This window comes from Gadus morhua, chromosome 11 (genome assembly GCF_902167405.1).
Source record: "Gadus morhua chromosome 11, gadMor3.0, whole genome shotgun sequence".
NCBI classification, from domain to species: domain Eukaryota; kingdom Metazoa; phylum Chordata; class Actinopteri; order Gadiformes; family Gadidae; genus Gadus; species Gadus morhua.
This window is the reverse complement of record NC_044058.1, coordinates 29,441,800-29,468,511: the sequence shown is the minus strand read 5'-3', so window position 1 is coordinate 29,468,511 and position 26,712 is coordinate 29,441,800. Positions and strand designations below refer to the sequence as shown.

The window sequence follows — 26,712 nt, the reverse complement described above, 5'->3', positions numbered from 1 at the left end:
ACCTTAAACAATCAGTTTGAGAGCAGCTTACGTTTTAGTTCACCTTAAACAATCAGTTAGAGAGCACTTTACCTTTTAGTTCCTGTTAAAGGTACTGCTACTACAAGGTTAAAGGTCAAACATACTTTTTACTGGGAGAATGGTTCGGCTTCAAAGGGATTCTTGGTATTTTGCAGTTCATCTATACTATTAATGTTCGGGAGTTTTACAAAAAGACAATTCATCCATCCATCCAGATCATTATAAGGATGTAGAAATGGTTTTAAACTATTTTTGTTTATTTTGATTCCATCTACCAATAAATGGTTTTGTTTGTCATTCTTCCAGCAGCCACTTGGGGCTCCGCCCCTTCAGGCTCCTCCCTCCCCCCTCAGGCTCCTCCCCCCGTCTCCCAGAGGTGCCCCCCCTCCCCACTGAGCCCAGACTTTACCTCTTGCACTTTCTGCAGCAGAGAGACGATGTTGGCCCTCAGCTTCTGCAGCTTCTCGTCCGCCTCCTTGAGTTTGGTCTCGGCGTTGCTGCTCTTCTCCTCCACGGCCTTGGCTTTGGCGTCCGCCCGGCTCTGGTACGAGTTACACAGCGACTGCAGGCCCAGCTCGTACTGCTGGAAATACTCCTTCTGCAGGCAGAGGATGGGGTTAGGGGGGCCGGGCCACTAGAGTACGGAGAGTAGTAACAGTGGTGGTAACAGTGGTAGTAACAGTGGTAGTAACAGTGGTGGTAACAGTGGTGGTAACAGTGGTAGTAACAGTGGTAGTAACAGTGGTGGTAACAGTGGTGGTAACAGTGGTGGTAACAGTGGTATTAACAGTGGTAGTAACAGTGGTAGTAGTAGCAGCAGTAGTAACAGTAGTAGTATAGTAGCAGTAGAAGTACGGTAGCGGTAGTAGTGATAACAGTAGTAGTATAGCAGGAGTAGTGGTAGGAACAGTAGTGTAGTAGCCGTCATGGTAGTAGTAGTAGTAGTAGTGGTACACAAATAGATACATTTAAATAAGAGTAAATAATACGAAAAAATAAATTAACAATACCATTACTAATCCACAATCTGACCATCAGTCTTAGTAAGACTGCTAGTCTTACAATCTGACTAGTCCCCCACTAGTTCTACTGGGGGACTAGTCAGGTGGTTCGGGGGACGTCCTGAGATCAGAGCCTAGCCTGAGAACCAAGATGGCGGCCGGGGGCGGAGCTCACCAGAGGGAACGCCACCAGTTCCTCCGCCGTCATACCGTTCACATCGTCCTTAGGGATCCGGAAATCAGGAGGGAAGAAGTACCGCAACATCGTCCTGCAGAGAGGGAGAGAGAGACAGACAGACAGAGACAGACAGTGAGAGAGGAGACAGAGAGAGTGAACACAGACAGAGAGAGAGAGAGAGAGACAGAGAGGAGACAGAGAGGAGACAGAGGAGAGACAGAGGGGAGTCAGAGGGGAGTCAGAGGGGAGTCAGAGAGACAGAGAGGAGACAGACAGACAGTAAGAGAGGAGACAGAGAGAGTGAACACACAGAGAGAGGAGAGAGAGAGAGACAGAGAGGAGACAGAGAGGGAGACAGAGAGGGGACCGACAGAGAGACAGAGAGAGTGAACACACAGAGAGAGAGACAGATAGGAGACAGAGAGACACAGACAGAGAGAGAGGAGACAGACAGAGAGAGTGAACAGAGAGAGAGAGAGAGAGATAGGAGACAGACAGACACAGACAGAGAGAGAGGAGACAGACAGAGAGAGTGAACAGAGAGAGAGAGAGAGAGCCCAAGGATACCAAGACAGCCCTCATCACTTGGACCGTCCCTCCTCTCCCTCTCTGAACCTCTGCCCAGCGTTGCCATGACGCCCCGGATGCTGACCTCATCATGGAGACCATGCTGCCGGTGACCTCGCGGCTGGTCCCCGGCTGGGTGGTGTCGGGCTCCATGCGGGCGGGGCCCTTCTCCGCCTCCTGCTGGGTGTCGGGCGTCTGGGAGACGGGCGACGCCGGCCGCATTAACCGCACGTCCTCCCCCCCCTTAAACACCCTGCACACACACACACACACACACACACACACACACACACACACACACACACACACACACACACACACACACACACACACACACACACACACACACACACACTATGATCATAACAGGTATAACATGTACTCATTCATCCACAGGTTATGTTGATGAACGATGGTTTCTGTAGTGCTTGACTTATTTATGGGTCCCATCATGACCTCTAGTGGCCCTGGACGCCTACTGAAGCGTATTTAATCGTCTTTGTGTTCTTCTGTAGTCTCTAAAACTCTGTGGGTGTGTCTCTGAGGGCCAGACCAGCAACAGGAGCAGGAACCAGGAGCAGGATCTCACCAGCGGTCTTTGGGCGTGGATCTCGGGACGTAGTCGAACTTGACCTTCCAGCGGACGCTCTTCTTGTTCACCTCCACTGCCACCACCTTCCCCGTGAACCACTCCATGTTCACCCGCACCTCCACCTGCATGCCCTTGTCTGCAGGGACACAGAGCATCAGTCTCTGCTCTCCAGAACCTGACCCGCTCTTCAGTGTGTTCTTAAGAACCTGAACCCTTCATCAGTCTCTGCTCTCCAGAACCTGACCCGCTCTTCAGTGTGTTCTTAAGAACCTGAACCTAAGATAGCCACTGGGCTAGCGTTTAGATCCAATATGGCCGCCGGTCTAGTGTCTAGATCCAAGATGGCCACCAGGCTAGCGTCTAGATCCAAGATGGCCGCCGGGTGCGCCAGCCCCCTGGGTGGGGGGTGGGGGGGGGAGCCACTGACCCGGTGTGCTGGCAGGCCGTCCAGCAGCAGCTCCGCAGTGGGCATTTGGCGGGTCCCCAGTTTGTCCTTCAGCCGCTGGACCTCGATGCCCTCCAGCCGGCCCTGGGGGTCCCGGCGGACCTCAGCGTAGAACAGGGACAGACCCCGGCTGCCCTGGGGGGGGGAGGAGTCAGACGGGGGGAGGAGTCAGATGGGGAGGGGGAGGAGTCCGACGGGGAGGGGGAGGAGTCAGGTGGGGGAGGAGTCAGACGGGGGGAGGAGGATTCAGACGGGGAGGAGTCAGACTGGGAGGGGGAGGGGTCAGACGACGGTTAGAGATGTTTGGGATCGCTGCACAAGAGGAGGTACTGATACTGATCTTTCACCTTGATAAAAAAGGGTTGTAACTACTTTTGGGGTGAATAGCATTTACTTTAGCATTTCCTTAGCATTACTTTAGCACTACTGTAGCATTTACTTTAGCATATCCTTAGCATTACTCAAGCTTTATTGTAGCATTTACTTTAGCGTTTCCTTTGCATTACTGTAGCGTTACTGTCGCATTTACTTTAGCATTACTTTAGCATTACTGTAGCGCTTACTTTATCATTTCCTTCGTATTACTGTAGCATTTCCTTTAACACTACTTTGTATTATATCTTTTATCTCTTCCTTGGCTTCTACAATGCCGTAACACAAGAACTTCCACTCCGGGGGATTAACACAGTGTTAACTAATCTAATCTAATCTAAATATTGACCATGAATCAATCCCTTCCCTTTTCCAATGGCTGCAACATTACAGTTTGCTTAAATGCTTCGACCATTGGACTAAACTGAAGGATTCCTTAAAATAATCTGCCAAAATAACGGGACTATTTCAACCGGCAAAACAAACAAAGCTAGACAGCAGAACGTCCCTGAAGTCCCGTTAAAGAGGTCACATGACCTGCCACCAGGTGTGGGGTGGTTTACCGTTAAAGAGGTCACATGACCTGCCACCAGGTGTGGGGGGGTTTACCGTTACAAGCCGTTTTGGAAAACGACCCCTTATGACATCACCGGTGGGCGTGTCCACCTGTGACGTCACCTGGTGGCATGTCACGGGGCCGTTAGCAGACGTCAGGTCTGGGTCTGCGGGGACGGCGGGGCCATACCGGGGGGATGGATCTATGGCGGCCCCCCACCCGGCCCAGGGTGAGGGTCATGTCGGCGTCCGGGGCGGAGGTGGACCACTTGAAGCCGTGGAGCCGGTAGGACCCGTCCGGCTGTGGCTCGGGGTCAGCGACGTCCTCCCCGACTCGTCTGATCCTTAACTGGGGGGGCAGGTGTCTCCTGAGGTACCTCCCTAGCAGAGGGTCTTCTAGAAAGGGGTTCTTCAGCTGAGGCTGGGCCTGGAAGAACAGACCGGTCCTGGACCTGGAGAACAGCGGGGGGGCGTGGGGGTCCCGGGCGGCGGCCTCGTCGGGGGCAGAGGTCCCTGGCTGGACGGCGCTGACCCCTCTGACCTGCAGGGCGGGTCTACAGGTGGGCTGACCCCGGAGGAGGAACCTCAGCCAGGCTGCACTCGTGTTGTGGTTCAGACGCATCGACCCGGCAGACATGTTGGTCACAGCTGAGAGGGAGGGAGGGAGGGGGGGGGGAGAGAGAGAGAGAGAGAGAGAGAGAGAGAGAGAGAGAGAGAGAGAGAGAGAGAGAGAGAGTTGTTGTATGCTGAGTTGTTGCTATGGTGATACCTGTTTGAGTTGTTGCTATGGTGATACTTGTTTGTGTTTGTGCGTTTCCTGTGTTTGTTTGTATAACAGGGAAATAAAGAATTTTGCTATTCATTTTGCTCAATCACCCCTTGATAATCACACCAATCACAACCCTAAATGACAACTAGAACTAAACTACGAAACCAGTCCGCCACTTCAGACTTTCACACTGTTTGTCCCTGGCACATAAAGGCTACCCATAATGCACCATCAGTTATAAAGTGACATTGTTAACTGCCATGGCACATTTTAGATCTGTTTAGCTGTTTGTTTTTCTCTGTGCTGGCATTGACTGTGTTGTCTCTGAACAGGGAACCTGTTGGTCTGGTCCGTCTGCCCCACCCCGAGTCACATGATGCAGCGGCTTTATGAGGTTAGAGTCTGGGAGTTAAGCCTTATGTAACTATCAGGGTTAACTCAAAATTAAATCACAAAACATACTAGCACATATACCCTGGGCATACAGGGAGAGGCTTGTTTTTATGAAGACTGGAAAGAAAAATACCAGCCACCTGGAAAAGTCAAGTCAATTGTTTTTGTATAGCTCCTAATCCCAGTTACAGTAGAAAATCCCCATTAAATTACAACATGTCACTAGTATTTCACCAGCTCTTGGTCTGTGTTTTGTCATTTATGGTGTTTCAAACACATTTGAAAACAAATCAACGTATTTGAATTTCAACGCATGAATGCACCCAAAGCCAGGGTGTGAAAGTTGAAATGACAGTGAACCGTGCGTCCGTGGGGGCGGAGCCAGGTGTTAGGGGAGGAGCCAGATGTTAGGGGAGGAGAGGAGGGGACTCCTTGTTCAGGAAACAAAACTTAAGGATCATAGAAACCAAAGCCATCCAACGTAGAAGTAGTTCTCTCTTTCAGGAGGAAAGAAGCATTTTGGAAAATATCATCTGACACAGAAACCACAACAAGGTGAGTAAATCAGCACAACTTTGAGAAAAAGTTTGAACTTCTCTTCCCCTTATGGAATTAGAACAATAATGGAATATCTCAATACATGAACCGTGTCTTCTAGGATGGCCTCTGCTAACACTTCCTGGTCTGAAGAGAACTTTTCATGTGTCATCTGTCTGGATGTGTTCAGCAGCCCAGTTTCCACACCGTGTGGACACAACTTCTGCAGAACCTGTATTAATACATTCTGGGATGAACAAAGTCCAGTGCAAATGTCCTATTTGTAACAAGATGTTCGACACTAGACCTGATCCACAGGTCAATATCTTTGTATCAGAGATGGCTGATCTGTTTAGAACGGCCGTACGAGTAAAGGAACAGCCTGGTTATGAACCAGGAGAAGTTCCCTGTGACGTCTGCACTGGGACCCAGCTGAAGGCTGTGAAGTCCTGCCTAGTGTGTCTTATCTCTTACTGCCAAACCCACCTGGAGCGACATCAGAGAGTCGCAGGCCTGAAGAAACATCGGCTGGTCGAGCCTATGGACCGTCTGGAAGACAGGATGTGTAAGAAACACGACCGACTTCTGGAGCTCTTCTGCTAGACTGAACAGGAGTGTGTGTGTCAGTACTGCACAGAGACGGACCACAAGTCCCATCCTGTTGTACCTCTGAAGGAGGAATATGAAGTGAAGACGGCCCTGCTGGGGAAGATAGAGGCTGAAGTTCAGCAGATGATCCAGGAGAGAAAACTAAAGGTTATGGAGATCAAAGACACAATTGAATTCAGCAAGAAAGACGCAGACGGAGTGATAGCCCATGGTGGGCAGGTCTTCACTGCTTTGATGCGTCGCGTTGAAAAGTGCAGAGATAATTTCAACCAAACCGTTAAAGAGAGACTGAAAACCACAGAGAAACAAGCTGAAGACCTCATCAAAGAGCTGGAGCAGGAAATAGAAGATCTGACCAATAGAAGCTCAGAGGTGAAGCCACTCTCACACACTAAAGACCACCTCCACTTCCTCCAGGCCTTCAGAACCCTGAATGACCCTCCACCCACCAGGGACTGGACGACGGTGGAGGTCCGTCCTCCGTCATACGCAGGGACCTTGAGGAGATCCCTGGATCAGCTGGAGGAGACACTGAACATGGAGATGAAGAAGCTGTGTGCTGATGCTGAACTGAAGAGGGTCCAGCAGTATGAAGTGGATGTGACTCTGGATCCTGATACAGCTCATCCCCAGCTCATCCTGTCTGAGGATGGGAAACAAGTACATGATGGAGGTGTATTGAAGAAACTCCCACGCAACCCTAAGAGATGTACAGGGTATACATGTGTCCTGACGAGGCAGAGCTTCTCCTCAGGGAGATTTTACTTTGAGGTCCAGGTTAAAGACAAGGCTGCATGGCGTTTAGGAGTGGCCAGAGAGTCCATCGACAGAAGAGGTGGGACAGGGTGGACCCCTGAGACGGGTTACTGGACTCTTAACTACTACAAGAATCGGTTGGAATTTAGAGATAACCCTGTTGTCCATCTCCCTCTGAGAGCTGAGCTCCAGAAGGTGGGGGTGTTTGTTGATTATGATGAGGGTCTGGTCTCCTTCTATGATGTGGAAGCCAGGGTTGATATCTACTCTGCTACTGGCTGTGCCTTCACTGAGCCTCTCTATCCGTGCTTCCATCTAGGTTCAGGTCAAAAGGCAAACTCTGCCCCCCTGATCATCTCACCTGTCAATCAAACAGACTAGGACTTTTGTTTGATAACAAAATAAACAAGCAACCAAAATAACTAATGTTTCCTGAATGGGAATCTACCATGGGAGATCTGAGAGAACTGCATTCATATCGTACTATTCACTGTTAATTAACAACAAAGTGTAACAAGATGCAACTGTACTATAATAAAAAAATTTGAATCGATATAACTGGTTAGACTATTCTTTAATGTTCAAAGACTTCTTTCTGATCGTACTATTAGGTAAGTTGAAAGTGTAAAATATTATTTTTATTATTATTTTGATAGAGTTATGGTTAAGGGTTAACTCTAACAATTAGTGACAACAAAGACAAGTCCTCTTGAAGGGTGACCGTGAGATAGTCTCCCATCACCACTACGGTGCGTTTTAAATAGTTGTTCTCGGTGAGAAATATAACTAGAACTGCAAGCAGTTATGCAGGGGTCCAAGAAGTGTGCATTTCGCCGGCACAACGCGAAGCATGTGTTCGAAACTGAGAAACGGCGTATGCCAAAAGATGCAGCTGACTCCATTGAATCTGTGGATACAAAGGTTTTGACTGTGGGAGGTTCGGTGTGGGAGTTATAGCCCAAAACGCGTTTTCAGAACATTCCATTGGCGATTAGGAGATGTATTATTTCGTCGTTTTTTTGCGCCCTCTTGTGGCGAAATTTTCCAAAGACAATTTTCCTTTTCCAAATAACTCCCGCCCACATTAATAATTCTTGACCATAATTTTTATATAGACTCGGGTTTGCCCCGTGATGGTTTCCCTTGAGTTTGAAGAACATTCCTTTGGCCAATTAGAAGATATACAATTTCCTCGTTTATTGCGCCCCCTAATGGCGAAATTTTCCGAAATTTTTATCGTACGACATTAAGGTTAGCACCAACATGTCTGTAAAATTTGGACTTGTTCCGATGTCTAATTTTGCATTTCTTTGGATTTTTGATTTTCCACGTCTAATTTAGCTCATAAACCAATATTCAAAACGCTACCGTTTCGTCGTCGAAGGTCCGATCAAAAAAGTGTCTATCAATTCTATGCGTGTGCGTCTGAAGATGCCGTGTGCAAAGTTTGGTGTCGATTGGTCAAGAAATGTGGGAGGAGTAGCGAAAAAACTGTTTTGCGGTTTTCGCGATTTTGCGAAAAAAAATTCTAGACGCAAATGGGCGTGGCCTATGCCAAAAGATGCAGCAGACTCCAGTGAATATGTGCGTACAAGTTTTTGACTGTGGGAGGTTCGGTGTGGGAGTTATAGCCCCAAACGCGTATTCCTTGGTATAGCGCCACCTAGTGGCCGGCATGTCTGGATTTTGTCGTCTGCGTAGTCCCCACGGATCTGGATCTAGTCATGCAATTGGCGTGTCGGCACCATTTACGGTTTGGGCTGTGGGCACAGTTTCAGGGAGGTAAGTATAATAATAACTAGAACTGCAAGCAGTTATGCAGGGGTCCAAGAAGTGTGCATTTCGCCGGCACAACGCGACAAGAAATGTGCATTTCGCCGGCACAACGCGAAGCAAGCATTCAAAACGCTACCGTGAACAACATGTGGATATAAAGGTTTTGACTGTGGGAGCTTCGGTGTGGGAGTTATAGCCTAAAACGCGTTTTCAGAACATTCCATGGCCAAATAGGAGATAGACAATGTCGTCGTTTTTTGGCGCCGCCCTGTGGCGAAATTTTCCAAAGAGAATTATCCTTTGCCAAATAACTCCCGCCCACATTAATAATTCTTGGCCATATTTTCTATATAGGCTCGGGTTTGCCCCTTGATGGTTTCCCTTGAGTTTGAAGAACATTCCTTTGGCCAATTAGAAGATATACAATTTCCTCGTTTATTGCGCCCCCTGAGGGCGTAATTTTCCGAATTTTTTATCGAACGCCGTTAAGGTTAGCACCAACATGTGTGTAAAATTTGGACTCGTTCCGATGTCTAATTTTGGATTTCTTTGGATTATTGATTTTCCACGTCTAATTTAGCTCATAAACCAATATTCAAAATGCTACCGTTTCGTCGTCAAAGGTCGCATCAAAAAAGTGTTTCGTGCATTCTTTGCGTGTGCGTCTGAAGATGTCGTGTGCAAAGTTTTGTGTCAATTGGTCGGGAAATGTGGGAGGAGTAGCGAAAAAACAGTTTTGCGGTTTTCGCGATTTTGCGAAAAAAAATTCTAGACGCAAATGGGCGTGGCCTATGCCAAAAGATGCAGCAGACTCCAGTGAATATGTGGGTACAAGTTTTTGACTGTGGGAGGTTCGGTGTGGGAGTTATAGCCCCAAACGCGTTTTCCCTTGGTATAGCGCCACCTAGTGTTCGGCGTGTCTGGATTTTGTCGTCTGCTTAGAACTCAGGGACCTGGATCTAGTCATGCAATTGGCGTGTCGGCACCATTTACGGTTTGGGCTGTGGGCACACTTTTAGGATTAGCACGTCGGAATAATAATAATAATCCTTACAAAAACAATAGGGATCCAACCTGTTGGCTTGGACCCCTAATAATAATAAACACTACAAAAACAATAGGGATCCAACCTGTTGGCTTGGACCCCTAATAACTATAACTTTTTGGCGAATCGAAAATCGCCTCAAACTGTGTACATAACCATGTCGGCCCTTTAACGTTCTCATTCGCGTCTGCGTTAATACAGCGACAAAAACACACTACGACGTCCTTCAGAAATATTCTTCTTAGTTTACATGTGAGCATCTGTATCAAATACAATACTAAACAATTAAAAAACAATAAACTACGAAACGACAAAGTCTTACCGTCTCTGTTGTTTTCCTTTCCTCTGGGGTCCGCTTCGTACCTTCAAAGTAAAAGTTCGACCTACTCGCCAAGCATCTGACCCGGGAAGGCGGTCAAAGGTCACCGCAGAGACCAGAGGAGTAGGGGGGGTGGAGGCCGGGGCCCCTCCCAAAACCTTTTAGTGTTGAATAAGGATGTCTAACTAAAAATAATGATGAATTGTATTTGGGATACAACTTTTATAAAGAATCATTTACATGTTTAGAGTTTTCAAAAAGACTGAAAACACATGCAGCGCCTAATAAAACATTTTTCATGACTTTAAAAATCAGACTGAGAGAAGAACTTGGGCACTGAAAGGGTGAGCAAACAGAAGAGTTCCCCAGAGAGCAACCGGGAGACCGAGACACACTGATAAAACCCAGTACAGGTCTGGTGCTCCAGGTGGCCAGAGGACCACGACTTTAAAGGAAAGAAACTTAGTGTTTCATTACAGACTGGATCCTCTTCATATATATATATATATATATATATATTGGCAAGTCAGATGATCCTTAATTGGTTGAAGATCAAACAGATATTGTGATTAATGTTGAAACCCAAGCCTCTGAACACAAGACAACTCTCAGAACCAACGAGCAGGAGCCAATGATTCAAACGTTAACGAACATATGTGGATATAAAAGTAGGGGAACACAAACCCCTGTTACCGTGGAGACGTCCCCACAGGACCGCCTGCAACGGAAAGTAAAATAAAAAGAACCATGGAGGCTGAAACCATCAAGAACCGGCGGAGAGCGAAATGAAAGGAGCGCCGATGCAGACGTTTATAAGGTCCTGAGGGCCCCTCTCTGGTGAGGGCCCCTATCTGGTGGGCTGAGGGCCCCTCTCTGGTGGGCTGAGGGCCCCTCTCTGATGAGGGCCCCTCTCTGGTGGGCTGAGGGCCCCTCTCTGGTGGGCTGAGGGCCCCTCTCTGATGAGGGCCCCTCTCTGGTGGGCTGAGGGCCCTCAGGAGAACCAAAGCTAGAGTCTTTAGGGGGCGGCGGCCTCAGTCCCCCCTGTTGAGCAGGTCCTCTATGTAGGCGTCCAGCTCATCGTCTGTGTTGATGTCGATGTCCTGGAGGAGGCGGAGGAATCAGTTAGAGGGCAGTTTACCTTTTAGTTCACCTTAAACAATCAGTTAGAGAGCAGTTTACCTTTTAGTTCACCTTAAACAATCAGTTAGAGAGCAGTTTACCTTTTAGTTCACCTTAAACAATCAGTTAGAGAGCACTTTACCTTTTAGTTCACCTTAAACAATCAGTTAGAGAGCAGTTTACCTTTTAGTTCACCTTAAACAATCAGTTAGAGAGCAGTTTACCTTTTAGTTCACCTTAAACATTCAGTTAGAGAGCAGTTTACCTTTTAGTTCACCTGAAACAATCAGTTAGAGAGGAGTTTACCTTTTAGTTCACCTTAAACAATCAGTTAGAGAGCAGTTTACCTTTTAGTTCACCTTAAACAATCAGTTAGAGAGCAGTTTACCTTTTAGTTCACCTTAAACAATCAGTTAGAGAGGAGTTTACCTTTTAGTTCACCTGAAACAATAAGTTAGAGAGCACTTTACCTTTTAGTTCACCTTAAACAATCAGTTAGAGAGCACTTTACCTTTTAGTTCCTGTTAACCCTGCGTTCACACCAAAAGATGCAAAAAGTTGACGCGCAGCACGACCCCATTCAAAGTGAATGTAGAGACGCGTTGCTGCTTTGCTGCCGCAGCATTTGCTGCCGAGAAAACCGGCAGCAAAATTTGATTTGCGGCGCGGCAAAATCTGATTTGCAGCGCGGCATGCTCGTGCCCGCTGCCGGGCACGGGCGGCGGGCGCGTTCACGTATTTTGCAGCGCGTCAAATGCTGCTTAAGTTGAAATATTTCAACTTTTCGGCAGCAAACGTGTGTGATGACAGCCAATCAGCGTTCAACACAATGGCACTGAGGCGTTGCCACTGAGTGACATGCCGTAACAGCCAATCAGTGTTACTCCCTTGGAGTGACCTAGAGTTCACTACCGTTACATTTATTTAGTAACTCGAAAAAACCCACAAATCAGCATTCTGTAGTGTAGTTGTGTTTACAGTTAAACTAAACTATGAGTATGCTAAAGGGCTAGAATAACAACCCCAAACAAAACCCAGTTGGGTGCCAGGCAGCACCAGCCTTCCAGGCTCCGAATGGTCTCATGAACCCATAAACGACGGGCATTCCGACGTCTCTCCCTCTTCCACAACAGGTAAAGACATGCAATGCTCGTAATGTCGGCCATGGTTGTGAATGAATTCAGAAGCACCGCGGGCAAAACTTGCCGTGCCGTGAAACTTCCCGCGCTGCAAAACTGCGGCGCAGCAAAACTTTTGCTGCGCGTCAAAACCTTTGCTGCGCCGCAAAACTTGATTTGCTGCGCCGCAAAACTTCGGCGTCAACGCGATCGGGCAGCAAATGCATCTTTTGGTGTGAACGCAGGGTTAAAGGTACTGCTACTACAAGGTTAAAGGTCAAACATACTGTTTACTGGGAGAATGGTTCGGCTTCAAAGGGATTCTTGGTATTTTGCAGTTCATCTATACTACTAATGTTCGTGAGTTTTACATGGTTTTAAACTATTTTTGTTTATTTTGATTCCATCTACCAATAAACGGTTTTGTTTGTCATTCTTCCAGCAGCCACTTGGGGCTCCGCCCCTTCAGGCTCCTCCCTCCCCCTCAGGCTCCTCCCCCTCCGGCTCCTCCCCTTCTGGCTCCTCCCCCTTCTGGCTCCTCCCCATCAGGCTCCTCCCCCCCGTCTCCCAGAGGTGCCCCCCCTCCCCTCTGAGCCCAGACTTTACCTCTTGCACTTTCTGCAGCAGAGAGACGATGTTGGCCCTCAGCTTCTGCAGCTTCTCGTCCGCCTCCTTGAGTTTGGTCTCGGCGTTGCTGCTCTTCTCCTCCACGGCCTTGGCTTTGGCGTCCGCCCGGCTCTGGTACGAGTTACACAGCGACTGCAGGCCCAGCTCGTACTGCTGGAAATACTCCTTCTGCAGGCAGAGGATGGGGTTAGGGGGGCCGGGACACTAGAGTACGGAGAGTGGTAACAGTGGTGGTAACAGTGGTGGTAACAGTGGTGGTAACAGTGGTAGTAACAGTGGTAGTAACAGTGGTGGTAACAGTGGTGGTAACAGTGGTGGTAACAGTGGTATTAACAGTGGTAGTAACAGTGGTAGTAGTAGCAGCAGTAGTAACAGTAGTAGTATAGTAGCAGTAGAAGTACGGTAGCGGTAGTAGTGATAACAGTAGTAGTATAGCAGGAGTAGTGGTAGGAACAGTAGTGTAGTAGCCGTCATGGTAGTAGTAGTAGTAGTAGTGGTACACAAATAGATACATTTAAATAAGAGTAAATAATACGAAAAAATAAATTAACAATACCATTACTAATCCACAATCTGACCATCAGTCTTAGTAAGACTGCTAGTCTTACAATCTGACTAGTCCCCCACTAGTTCTACTGGGGGACTAGTCAGGTGGTTCGGGGGACGTCCTGAGATCAGAGCCTGAGAACCAAGATGGCGGCCGGGGGCGGAGCTCACCAGAGGGAACGCCACCAGTTCCTCCGCCGTCATACCGTTCACATCGTCCTTAGGGATCCGGAAATCAGGAGGGAAGAAGTAACGCAACATCGTCCTGCAGAGAGGGGACAGAGAGGAGACAGACAGAGTAAACACAGACAGAGAGAGAGAGAGAGACAGAGAGACAGACACAGACAGTAAGAGAGGAGACAGAGAGAGTGAACACACAGAGACAGAGAGAGAAAGAGACAGAGAGAGAGAGAGGAGACAGAGAGGAGACAGAGAGAAGACAGAGAGGAGACAGAGAGAGAGAGGAGACAGAGAGAGAGAGGAGACAGAGAGAGAGAGGAGACAGAGAGAGAGAGGAGACAGAGAGAGAGAGAGGAGACAGAGAGAGTGAGACAGAGAGGAGACAGAGACAGAGACACACACAGCGAGAGAGAACACAGAGACAGGGCGAGAGAGAGGAGACAGAGAAGAGACAGAGAGAGACAGAGAGATTGAACACACAGAGACAGAGCAAGAGAGAGAGACAGAGAGACGGAGAGAGAGACAGAGAGGAGACAGGGCAAGAGAGAGAGAGAGAGAGAGAGAGAGAGAGAGAGAGAGAGAGAGAGAGAGAGAGAGAGAGAGAGAGAGAGAGAGAGAGAGAGAGTGACAGAGAGAGCCCAAGGATACCAAAACAGCCCTCATCACTTGGACCGTCCCTCCTCTCCCTCTCTGAACCCCAGCCCAGCGTTGCCATGACGCCCCGGATGCTGACCTCATCATGGAGACCATGCTGCCGGTGACCTCGCGGCTGGTCCCCGGCTGGGTGGTGTCGGGCTCCATGCGGGCGGGGCCCTTCTCCGCCTCCTGCTGGGTGTCGGGCGTCTGGGAGACGGGCGACGCCGGCCGCATTAACCGCACGTCCTCCCCCCCCTTAAACACCCTACACACACACACACACACACACACACACACACACACACACACACACACACACACACACACACACACACACACACACACACACACACACACACACACGGTATGATCATTACAGGTATGACATGTAATCATTCATCCACAGGTTAAGTTGATGAACGATGATTGATGATGAATGAACAATACTGACCGAAGCACACGGTACCGACCAGCATATCGACCGCAGCCACAGACCTCAGGGGGGAAACAGTATTCAAGATAGGGGGGAGAATAAATTGCAACGTATCAATTACACTTATTTTTTGGCCATCTCAACCAGCCAGGAAGCCGTATTAATAAACAACACTGTAGCGGAGAAGGACAACGTGAAAAGTAAAGTAAAATGTACTACGATAAAAAAAAATGCAAACAAATTACTTTAATGAACTATTGTAAGGACTGCGCCCCTAGCTCCTTAAGATTGGAGTCAAATCGTCCGGATAAAGTAATATAATACAGATAAAGTAATATAATACAGATAAAGTAATATAACACAACTTTGTCACTAGATATCATTCTCGTCTCTGTTGGCGTTTACGAGGCAGGATGGCGAGTGGAGCTCCGACTACTGACCCACGTCCGATCCGCCCCTCCGCTCGGTCATCCACTGGCCAGACGTCCAGAACCGCTCGGGGTCACGAGAGGTCAACGTCCTGTAGGCGGAGTCAACGGCCGGCGGCACCCCGAGAGACTGCGGAGCGCCGTGATTGGTTAACGAACAAACTGCTTCACGATCCAATTAAACACAATATTCACTAATAACTATTACAGTTATCACTATTATTATTACTGCACTTGTGTCCCCAGACGGTCACTAGTGGAACAGTGTGCAGCTCAAAGAGCAGAGAGGTGAATCGATCAGTATCACACCTGGATGACCTTGGCCGCTCCGTCGGTCATGGCCAGAGGACAGGTGAACAGACCGGACAACGGGGAGTAGAGGAACAGCTTACTCACCTGGTGGACGCGACTACAGACAGACAGACAGGCAGGCAGGCAGGTAGACAGAGAGAAGGAGAGACCGAGAAAGAGACAGACAGAGAGACAGAGAGAAGGACAGAGAGACAGACTGAGAGACAGACAGAGAGACAGACAGACAGACAGACAGACAGACAGACAGACAGACAGACAGACAGACAGACAGACAGACAGACAGACAGACAGACAGACAGACAGAGAGAAGGAGAGACAGACGTGGCCATGATAACTAGGATATTTTATACGGTGTAACCTCAGACTAGAGTTTCACACTGGACCCGTTCATAAAGGGATGCAAATCTGAATTTAAATATCAGATGTACCTTCTTCATCCCGGATGGGAAACATGGGAATCACTGCAGAACGTACCGAGCAGTAATACAAAAGAGCAACATGTAAACGATAGTTTGATTCCCCTGACCTCCATTCACCACACGACCTCTCGTAGCCGATGGCGACCAGCCCCTCGCTGGCAGACAGCTCTTTCATGCGCTGCCAGGCGGGCGAGGTCACGATGTGGTCCACCCTTCTACCCCAAGGGTCAAAGGGGACGAGCCTGGGGGGGTTGACCTCACACTCTCGCCCCCAGGCGTCCACCTCACCTGAGATCCTCTCCCCAAACGCCTGCAGGTCTGAGAACACGGCCTGCTGGAGACACACGTCAGAGCATCTAGCCTCATCCTTTGTGTTACTCATCACTTACTGACTACATGAACGTTTCCAATGTGTTGACCACACTATTCAAACACTGCCTAGCCTTCAGCAGCGTCTGATCCTTACCTGGTGTGGCAGGTGTCTCCTGAGATACCTCCCTAACAGAGGGTCTTCTAGAAAGGGGTTCTTCAGCTGAGGCTGGGCCAGGAAGAACAGACCGGTCCTGGATCTGGAGAACAGCGGGGGGGCGTGGGGGTCCCGGGCGGCGGCCTCGTCGGGGGCAGAGGTCCCTGGCTGGACGGCGCTGACCCCTCTGACCTGCAGGGCGGGTCTACAGGTGGGCTGACCCGGGAAGAGGAACCGCAGCCAGGCTGCACTCGTGTTGTGGTTCAGACGCATCGACCCGGCGGACATGTTGGTCAAAGCTGAGAGGGAGAGGGAGAGAGAGAGAGAGAGAGAGAGAGAGAGAGAGAGAGAGAGAGAGAGAGAGAGAGAGAGAGAGAGACTGTCTGACTTACTTTTTTTGGCAGTTTTGGTATGGTGATACCAGTTTGTGTAGGACATCTACTAGTTATGTATTATCTGCTCATCAAGTTGCTTATTCCTTTTTCTAGTGTGAACTGAACCGCTGTCGACAGAAGCCACAACCTCATCCTGTTGGTGGCCGACGGGGATTCATCACCCAACGGCCATCCTGGGTCTAAACGCCAGCTGGCCAATGGGCGTTCATCAACAAGCGACCATCTTGGATGCCAAAATGCCAGCTGACCACGACATTTGTGTGTTTGTGCGTCTCCTGTGTTTGTGTGTATAACAGGGAAATAAAGAACCACACATGATTCACACAGCCATCGTACGCGAAAACTGTGTTTTCCAGTGTTTTCATTTGGCTCAATCACACCTTGATAACCCGAAATAACAACTACATATTAACTACGAAACCAGTCCGTCACTTCAGACTTTCACACTGTTTGTCCCTGGCACAAAAAGGCTACCCATAATGCACCATCACTTATAAAGTGACATTGTTAACTGCCACGGCACATTTTAGATCTGTTTCGCTGTTTGTTTTTCTCTGTGCTGGCATTGACTGTGTTGTCTCTGAATAGTGAACCTGTTGGTCTGGTCCGTCTGCCCCACCCCGAGTCACATGATGCAGCGGCTTCATGAGGTTAGAGTCTGTGAGTTAAGCCTTTGGAACTACGTTACTAACTACTACTACTACTACTATTGGCTGAAGTAGGAAGTGGAGATTGATGATGGAAGCAGGTGTGACGGAAGAATGAGGTACATTGGCGTCAAGTGGCCACTAGATGGGGCTGTTGGACCGCGTAGCAGGACGCGGCGTGACACAGGGTTAACTCGATATTAAATCACAAAACATAGCCTACTAGCACACATGCCCTGGGCATACAGGGAGCGGGTTGTTTTTGTGAAGACTGTAAAGAAAAATACAACCCTCAGAAATAGTCAAGACATGTCAATTGTTTTTGTATAGCTCTTAATCCCAGTTACAGTGTTTTGTTAAATATTGTGTTTCTTACTTTTTAAAACAAATCATCATATTTGAATTACAGCGCATGAATGCACCCAAAGCCAGAGTGTGAAAGTTGAAACGACAGCGAACCGTGTGTCCGTGGGGGCGGAGCCAGGTGGTAGGGGCGGAGCCAGGTGTTAGGGGAGGAGCCAGAGGAGAGGACGTCATGTTCAAGAAACGAAACTTAAGGATCATAGAAACCAAACCAAAGGCATCCAACGTAGAAGCAGTTCTCTCTTTCAGGTTGAAAGAAGCATTTTGGAAAACATCGTCTGACACAGAAACCACAACAAGGTGAGTAAATCAGCACAACTTTGAGAAAAAGTTTGAACCTCTCTTCCCCTTATGGAATTAGAACAATAATGGAATATCTCAATACATGAACCTTGTCTTCTAGGATGGCCTCTGCTAACACTTCCTGGTCTGAAGAGAACTTTTCCTGTCCCATCTGTCTGGATGTGTTCAGCAGCCCAGTTTCCACACCGTGTGGACACAACTTCTGCAGAACCTGCATTAATAAATTCTGGGATGAACAAGTCCAGTGCAAATGTCCTATTTGTAACAAGATTTTCGACACTAGACCTGATCCACAGGTCAATATCCTTGTATCAGAGATGGCTGATCAGTTTAGAACGACCGTACGAGTAAAGGAGCAGCCTTGTGTTGAAACAGGAGAAGTTCCCTGTGACGTCTGCACTGGGACCCAGATGAAGGCTGTGAAGTCCTGCCTAGTGTGTCTTATCTCTTACTGCCAAACCCACCTGGAGCCACATCAGAGAGTCGCAGGCCTGAAGAAACATCGGCTGGTCGAGCCTATGGACCGTCTGGAAGACAGGATGTGTAAGAAACACTATCAACTTCTGGAGCTCTTCTGCCAGACTGAACAGGAGTGTGTGTGTCAGTACTGCACAGAGACGGACCACAAGTCCCATCCTGTTGTACCTCTGAAGGAGGAATATGAAGTGAAGACGGCCCTGCTGGGGAAGATAGAGGCTGAAGTTCAGCAGATGATCCAGGAGAGAAAACTAAAGATTAAGGAGATAAAAGACAAGGTTGAATTTAGCAAGAAAGACGCAGACGGAGTGATAGCCGATGGTGGGCAGGTCTTCACTGCTTTGATGCGTCGCGTTGAAAAGTGCAGAGATGATTTCAACCAAACAGTTAAAGAGAGACTGAAAACCACAGAGAAACAAGCTGAAGACCTCATCAAAGAGCTGGAGCAGGAAATAGAAGATCTGACCAATAGAAGCTCAGAGGTGAAGCCACTCTCACACACTAAAGACCACCTCCACTTCCTCCAGGCCTTCAGAACCCTGAAGGATCCTCCACCCACCAGGGACTGGACCACGGTGGAGGTCCGTCCTCCGTCATACGCAGGGACCTTGAGGAGATCCCTGGATCAGCTGGAGGAGACACTGAACATGGAGATGAAGAAGCTGTGTGCTGATGCTGAACTGAAGAGGGTCCAGCAGTATGAAGTGGATGTGACTCTGGATCCTGATACAGCTCATCCCCAGCTCATCCTGTCTGAGGATGGGAAACAAGTACATAATGGAGGTGTAAAGAAGAAACTCCCAGACAACCCTAAGAGATTTACAATGTATACATTTGTTCTCACGAGGCAGAGCTTCTCCTCAGGGAGATTTTACTTTGAGGTCCAGGTTAAAGACAAGACTGCATGGTGGTTAGGAGTGGCCAGAGAGTCCATCGACAGAAGAGGTTGGACAGGGTTAAACCCGGAGACGGGTTACTGGACTCTGGACTACTACAATGATAAGTTGGTATTTAGAGACAACCCTTCTGTCCGTCTCCCTCTGAGAGCTGAGAAGGTGGGGGTGTTTGTTGATTATGATGAAGGTCTGGTCTCCTTCTATGATGTGGAAGCCAGGGTTCATATCTACTCTGCTACTGGCTGCACCTTCACTGAGCCTCTCTATCCATTCTTCCATCCAGGTCCACATCAAAAAGTTACAAACTCTGCCCCCCTGATCATCTCACCTGTCAATCAAACAGACTAGGCCTTTTGTTTGATAATAAAATAAACAAACAACCAAAATAACTAATGTTTCCTGAATGGGAATCTCTACCATGGGAGATCTGAGAGAACTGCATTCATATCGTAATATTCACTGTTAATTAACAAAAGGTAACAAAATGTAACTTACACTGTGTACTATAAAAAAATATGTTTCATTATAATTGATTAGACTACTCTTTAATGTTCAATGACTTATTTCTGATCGTTTCAAAAGTTCAAAGTGTAAAATGTTATTATTATTATTATTGTTATTTTGATAGGGTTATGGTTAAGGGTTAACCCTAACAACTAGTGACAAGAAAGTCCTCTTGGAGGGTGACCGTGAGATAGTCTCCCATTACCACTACAGTGCGTTTTAAATAGCTGTGCTCGGTGAGAAATATAATAATTATAACTTTTTGGTGAATCGAAAAGCGCCTTAAACTGTGTACATAACCATGTTGGCCCTTTAACGTTGCGTCTGGGTTAAGGAGCGACAACAACACACTACGACGTCCTTCAGAAATATTCTTCTTAGTTTACATGTTAACATCTGTACCGAATACAATACTAAACAATTCAAAAACAATGAACTACGAAACGACAAAGTCTTACCGTCTGTTGTTTTCCTTTCCTCCGGGGTCCGCTTCGTACCTTCAAAGTAAAAGTTCGACCTACTCGCCAAGTCCTGCTTCTCACCCAGGAAGGCGGTCAAAGGTCACCGCAGGGCCCATTAACCTTTTATTGTTGAATAAGGATGTCTAACTAATAATGATGAATTGCATTTGGGATACAACTTTTATAAAGAATCATTTACATGTTTACAAAGGACAGGAACGCTATGTGGGCGATGAACCAGGTTTATTATTTCATGTAAAGAGTTTAAAAAACCCTCTCTGGTGAGGGCCCCTCTCTGGTGAGGGCCCCTCTCTGAGGAGGGCCCCTCTCTGAGGAGGGCCCCTCTCTGGTGGGCCCCTCTCTGGTGAGGGCCCCTCTCTGGTGGGTTGAGGGCCCCTCTCTGGTGGGCTGAGGGCCCCTCTCTGGTGAGGGCCCCTCTCTGGTGGGCTGAGGGCCCCTCTCTGGTGGGCTGGGGGCCCCTCTCTGGTGGGCTGAGGGCCCCTCTCTGGGGGGCTGAGGGCCCCTCTCTGGTGGGCTGAGGGCCCCTCTCTGATGAGGGCCCCTCTCTGGGGGGCTGAGGGCCCCTCTCTGGGGGGCTGGGGGCCCCTCTCTGGTGGGCTGAGGGCCCCTCTCTGGTGGGCTGAGGGCCCCTCTCTGGGGGGCTGAGGGCCCCTCTCTGGTGGGCTGAGGGCCCCTCTCTGGGGGGCTGAGGGCCCTCAGGAGAACCAAAGCTAGAGTCTTTAGGGGGCGGCGGCCTCAGTCCCCCCTGTTGAGCAGGTCCTCTATGTAGGCGTCCAGCTCATCGTCTGTGGTGATGTCGATGTCCTGGAGGAGGTGGAGGAATCAGTTAGAGAGGAGTTTACCTTTTAGTTCACCTTAAACAATCAGTTAGAGAGCAGTTTACCTTTTAGTTCACCTTAAACAATCAGTTAGAGAGGAGTTTACCTTTTAGTTCACCTTAAACAATCAGTTAGAGAGCACTTTACCTTTTAGTTCACCTTAAACAATCAGTTAGAGAGGAGTTTACCTTTTAGTTCACCTTAAACAATCAGTTAGAGAGCACTTTACCTTTTAGTTCACCTTAAACAATCAGTTAGAGAGCAGTTTACCTTTTAGTTCACCTTAAACAATCAGTTAGAGAGCACTTTACCTTTTAGTTCACCTTAAACAATCAGTTAGAGAGCACTTTACCTTTTAGTTCACCTTAAACAATCAGTTAGAGAGCAGTTTACCTTTTAGTTCACCTGAAACAATCAGTTAGAGAGGAGTTTACCTTTTAGTTCACCTTAAACAATAAGTTAGAGAGCAGTTTACCTTTTAGTTCACCTGAAACAATCAGTTAGAGAGGAGTTTACCTTTTAGTTCACCTTAAACAATCAGTTAGAGAGCAGTTTACCTTTTAGTTCACCTTAAACAATCAGTTAGAGAGCAGTTTACCTTTTAGTTCACCTTAAACAATCAGTTAGAGAGCAGTTTACCTTTTAGTTCCTGTTAAAAACATAATATTACTAGGGGACTTCAACATACACATGGACAAAATCAGTAATCCCCTCACAAGTGAATTTACATCCTGCTTGGATAGTTTTGGACTGAAGCAACATATTCATTTCCCCACTCATTCCAAAGGACATGTTCTGGACTTGGTATGTTGTTCTGGTGTCACTCCTCTTGCCTGTACTGCTGCTGAACTCCCCATTTCCGACCACATGTTTATATCTTTTACTGTCAACCTTACACTTTCCATTACAAACTTGCCCCGTGTTATATCATTCCGCAACATTAAGAACATTAATTTAAATACACTCTCTACTGGTATCAACTCCCTCCCCAGCACTGACAGTCTGTCCTCCACCTACAATCTGGTTTCACATTACAACAACAGTCTTCATGATCTTCTTAACACCCTGGCTCCCCTTAAATCCCGCTCTGTTTCCTTCACTCACTCTGCCCCATGGTATACCACTGAACTACGCAAACTCAAGGCGAAAGGCCGTCAACTGGAACGCCTCTGCAAGAAAACTGGACTTGTTATATATAAAGAAATATATCACAACCACATTCTTCACTACAAGGACACTCTTTCTACAGCCAAATCTACCCACTACACCAATTTGATCAGTTCAGGTGACGGAAATACACGGGCCCTGTCCACTGTCAACAAACTCTTACGACCACCGGACTCCATTGCTCCCCATCTATACTCAACTGATTATTGCAACTCCTTAATGTCATTCTTCACCACCAAAATAGAAAAGATTCACCAGCAACTGACCCCTAACATCACCCACATTCCGTCTTTTTCCACTTTCTCCGCCCCTGTCTCCCGTCTACTCTCAAGCTTCACACTTCCCTCTGCTGTGGAAATCTCTGTCCTCATCCGGAAATCCAAACCATCCACCTGCCAGCTGGACCCTATCCCTACTGTTTTAGTTAAAGGCTGCCTACCATCTCTTTCCCCCCTAATAACGTCCATCATACACTCCTCCCTCAGCTCCGGCCTCGTACTAACCCTAACCCTAACCCTAACCCTAACCCATACTCAAGACACCTGGTGCTGACCCCAATAACCTCAACAACTTCAGTCCTATCTCAAATCTCCCTTTCATATCAAAAATTCTGGAAAAAACAATAGCATCTCAGGTTCAAGCTCACCTATCCTTCAATAATCTTTACGAACAATTTCCATCTGGTTTCCGCCCCCTCCACAGCACAGAGACAGCCCTGGTTAAAATCACCAATGACCTTCTCATGGCAGCAGACTCCGGACACCTCACTATTCTCATCCGCCTTGATCTGAGTTTGGCCTTCGACACCATTTCACACAACATCCTCCTTGACAGACTGGCCTCCGTTGGTATCACTGACACACCCCTGCACTGGTTTAAATCATATCTTTCCGGCCGTACTCAGTTCATCCAACTCAAAACTTTCAAATCACAGTCACTTCCAGTCACTACTGGTGTTCCCCAGGGTTCTGTTCTAGGCCCCCTCCTGTTCATCATTTATCTACTTCCACTTGGCCATATTTTCCGTAAATATAACATTAATTTTCACTGCTATGCGGATGACACCCAGCTCTACATATCCACCAAGCCCACTTCTACCCTTCCTCCCACCTCCCTCTCCGATTGCCTACAAGAAAGAAAATCCTGGTTCACCTGCAACTTTCTCAAACTCAACAGCAATAAAACAGAAGTCCTCCTCATCGGCACCAAATCAACCCTCACAAAACCTGGCAGCTTTTCCATCACTATCGACAACACCTCAGTCTCCCCCTCCCCTCAGGTTAAGAGTCTGGGTGTCATCCTCGACAGCACACTATCATTCCAAGCACACATCAATAACATCACCAGGTCTGCCTACTACCATCTACGCAACATCAACCGCCTCCGCCCATCCCTCACACCCCATAGCACAGCCATCCTTGTTCACACCCTGGTCACTTCCCGCATCGATTACTGTAACTCCCTCCTCTTCGGTCTCCCCCTCAAGTCCATCTGCAAACTCCAACTGGTCCAGAACTCTGCCGCCCGCATCATCACCAGAACCCCCTCCATTAATCACATCACCCCTGTTCTTCAGCAGCTTCACTGGCTCCCGGTCAAAACCCGCATCCACTTCAAGATTCTGCTCCTCACCTTCAAGGCCCTCCACAACCTCGCCCCTCCATACATCTGTGAACTCCTACACACCAACACACCCACCCGCACTCTCCGGTCCTCCTCTTCCATTCAATTCACTGCGCCTCCCGCCCGCCTGGTTACCATGGGGTCCAGAGCCTTCAGCAGATCTGCCCCCCACCTCTGGAACACCCTCCCACCTGACATCCGTAATTCCGACACTCTTTCCATTTTTAAGTCCCTTCTCAAAACACATATTTTTAAACTGACATATTCCATCTAACCCATTTCACCCCACTTATGTAAATTGTTCAATGTATCTTGTTCTTGTGTTTTACATGATTGTTGATTTTGTTTTTTGTTTTTAAACTGCCCTGTAAGGTGACCTTGGGTGCTTTGAAAGGCGCCATCAAATAAAATGAATTATTATTAATAAAGGTACTGCTACTACAAGGTTAAAGGTCAAACATACTTTTTACGGGGAGAATGGTTTGGCTTTCAGAAGGGATTCTTGGTATTTTGCAGTATATCTATACTATTAATGTTCATGAGTTTTACAAAAACACAATTCATCCATCCATACAGCTCATTATAAAGGTTTTAAACTATTTTTCTTATTTTGATTTGATCTACCAATAAACAGATTTGTTTTTCATTCTTCCAGCAGCCACTTGGGGCTCCTCCCCCTTCAGGCACCTCCTCCATTGGGACACGGGGTAGGTGACAAGCTGGGGCGAAGCAAGCGGTAGTCAGACAGCCGAGGGTTCAGCGTCAGGCAGACTGTCAGACAGTCAAGGATTCGGCGACAGGTAGGCAGAGTGACGGACGGAGAACTACGGAGAACTGCCAAACCCACCTGGAGCCACATCAGAGAGTCACAGTCCTGAAGAAACATCGGCTGGTTGAGCCTATGGACCGTCTGGAAGACAGGATGTGTAAGAAACACGACCGACTTCTGGAGCTCTTCTGCAGAACTGAACAGGAGTGTGTGTGTCAGTTCTGCACAGAGACAGACCACAAGTCCCATCCTGTTGTACCTCTAAAGGAGGAATATGAAGTGAAGACGGCCCAGCTGGGGAAGATAGAGGCTGAAGTTCAGCAGATAATCCAGGAGAGAAAACTAAAGATTAAGGAGATAAAAGACAGCAGAATTTAGCAAGAAAGACGCAGACGGAGTGATAGCCGATGGTGGGCAGGTCTTCACTGCTTTGATGCGTCGCGTTGAAAAGTGCAGAGATGATTTCAACCAAACAGTTAAAGAGAGACTGAAAACCACAGAGAAACAAGCTGAAGACCTCATCAAAGAGCTGGAGCAGGAAATAGAAGATCTGACCAATAGAAGCTCAGAGGTGAAGGAGCTCTCACACACTGAAGACCACCTCCACTTCTTCCAGGCCTTCAGATCCCTGAAGGACCCTCCACCCACCAGGGACTGGACCACGGTGGAGGTCCGTCCTCCGTCATACGTAGGGACCTTGAGGAGATCCCTGGATCAGCTGGGGAAGACACTGAACATGGAGATGAAGAAGCTGCGTGATGCTGAACTGAAGAGGGTCCAGCAGTATGAAGTGGATGTGACTCTGGATCCTGATACAGCTAATGTCTGGCTCATCCTGTCTGAGGATGGGAAACAAGTACATCATGGAGGTGTGTGGAAGAGTCTCCCAGACAACCCTAAGAGATTTAGCTTGTTTACACTTGTTGTTCTCACGAGGCAGAGCTTCTCCTCAGGGAGATTTTACTTTGAGATCCAGGTTAAAGACAAGACTGAATGGCGTTTAGGAGTGGCCAGAGAGTCCATTGACAGAAGCGGTGGGACCAGGTGGACCCCTGAGACGGGTTACTGGACTCTTCTCTACAACAACTATGGGTTGGTATTTAATGATGACCCTGCTGTCCGTCTCCCTCTGAGAGCTGGGCTCCAGAAGGTGGGGGTGTTTGTTGATTATGATGAGGGTCTGGTCTCCTTCTATGATGTGGAAGCCAGGGTTCATATCTACTCTGCTACTGGCTGCAACTTCAGTGAGCCTCTCTATCCAATCTTCCATCCAGGTTCATGTCAAAAAGGTACAAACTCTGCCCCCCTGATCATCTCACCTGTCAATCAAACAGACTAGGACTTTTGTTTGATAATAAAATAAACAGACAACCAAAATAACTAATGTTTCCTGAATGGGAATCTCTACCATGGGAGATCTGAGAGAACTGCATTCATATCGTACTATTCACTGTTAATTAACAACAAATTGTAACAAAATGCAACTTACACTGTGTACTATAAAAAAATATGAATCAATGTAACTGGTTAGACTATTCTTTAACGTTCAATGACTTCTTTCTGATCGTTTTTTAAATACAATTAGGTTAGTTGAAAGTGTAAAATGTTATTATTATTATTATTATTTTTATAGGGTTATGGTTAAGGCTTAACTCTAACAATTAGTGACAAAGACAAGTCCTCTTGGAGGGTGACCGTGAGATAGTCTCCCATTACCACTACAGTGCGTTTTAAATAGTTGTGCTCGGTGAGAAATATAATAATTATAACTTTTTGGTGAATCGAAAAGCGCCTCAAACTGGGTGCATAACCATGTCGGCCATTTAACGTTCTCATTAGCGGCTGCGCTAAGGAGCGACAACAACACACTACGCCGTGCATCAGAAATATTCTTCTTACTTTACATATGAGCATCTGTATCGAATACAATACTAAACAATTCAAAAACAATTAACTAATTAGCACTAACGCAACGAAACGACAAAGTCCTACCGTCTCTGTTGTTTTCCTTTCCTCTGGGGTCCGCTTCGTACCTTCAAAGTAAAAGTT

At 47.6% G+C, this 26,712-nt stretch overlaps 4 protein-coding genes across 7 annotated transcripts in view; 1 reads left to right on the top strand and 3 right to left on the bottom strand.

Moving 5' to 3' along the window:
• Positions 1 to 2,623, bottom strand: part of LOC115553564 (ATPase MORC2-like) — a 15,718-nt gene extending 13,095 nt beyond the window's left edge. The window contains exons 1-4 of one of the 3 annotated variants that reach the window (XM_030369924.1): positions 2,357 to 2,612; positions 1,853 to 2,020; positions 1,198 to 1,291; positions 431 to 619 (exon numbers count right to left, since the gene is read on the bottom strand). In XM_030369924.1, coding sequence (XP_030225784.1) covers positions 431 to 619; positions 1,198 to 1,291; positions 1,853 to 2,020; positions 2,357 to 2,514 — 609 coding nt within the window. In that variant the 5' untranslated portion in view covers positions 2,515 to 2,612. Of the gene's footprint in view, positions 1 to 430; positions 620 to 1,197; positions 1,292 to 1,852; positions 2,021 to 2,356 lie in introns of all 3 variants that reach the window. The other 2 variants (XM_030369922.1, XM_030369923.1) reach the window with 2 other exon arrangements.
• Positions 1 to 10,082, bottom strand: part of LOC115553548 (acyl-CoA dehydrogenase family member 11) — a 50,888-nt gene extending 40,806 nt beyond the window's left edge. Inside the window, exons 1-2 of the mRNA XM_030369893.1 lie at positions 9,939 to 10,082; positions 4,081 to 4,379 (exon numbers count right to left, since the gene is read on the bottom strand). Of these exons, the coding sequence (XP_030225753.1) occupies positions 4,081 to 4,368 (288 nt within the window). The 5' untranslated portion in view covers positions 4,369 to 4,379; positions 9,939 to 10,082. The remainder of the gene's footprint in view (positions 1 to 4,080; positions 4,380 to 9,938) is intronic.
• Positions 1 to 26,712, bottom strand: part of LOC115553562 (uncharacterized) — a 27,382-nt gene extending 670 nt beyond the window's left edge. Inside the window, exons 1-6 of one of the 2 annotated variants that reach the window (XM_030369918.1) lie at positions 26,656 to 26,712; positions 16,220 to 16,518; positions 15,861 to 16,087; positions 13,517 to 13,610; positions 12,779 to 12,967; positions 10,931 to 11,035 (exon numbers count right to left, since the gene is read on the bottom strand). In XM_030369918.1, the coding sequence (XP_030225778.1) occupies positions 10,967 to 11,035; positions 12,779 to 12,967; positions 13,517 to 13,610; positions 15,861 to 16,087; positions 16,220 to 16,507 (867 nt within the window). In that variant the 5' untranslated portion in view covers positions 16,508 to 16,518; positions 26,656 to 26,712 and the 3' untranslated portion in view covers positions 10,931 to 10,966. Of the gene's footprint in view, positions 1 to 10,837; positions 11,036 to 12,778; positions 12,968 to 13,516; positions 13,611 to 15,860; positions 16,088 to 16,219; positions 16,519 to 26,655 lie in introns of those variants that run through there. The other variant, XM_030369917.1, reaches the window with a different exon arrangement.
• On the top strand, positions 17,887 to 26,181 carry LOC115554559 (uncharacterized). The gene is made up of 3 exons (XM_030371343.1): positions 17,887 to 19,642; positions 23,551 to 23,910; positions 25,028 to 26,181. The coding sequence occupies exons 1-3, from the start codon at positions 18,029 to 18,031 to the stop codon at positions 26,000 to 26,002; spliced, it is 2,949 nt and encodes a 982-aa protein (XP_030227203.1). The 5' UTR covers positions 17,887 to 18,028; the 3' UTR covers positions 26,003 to 26,181.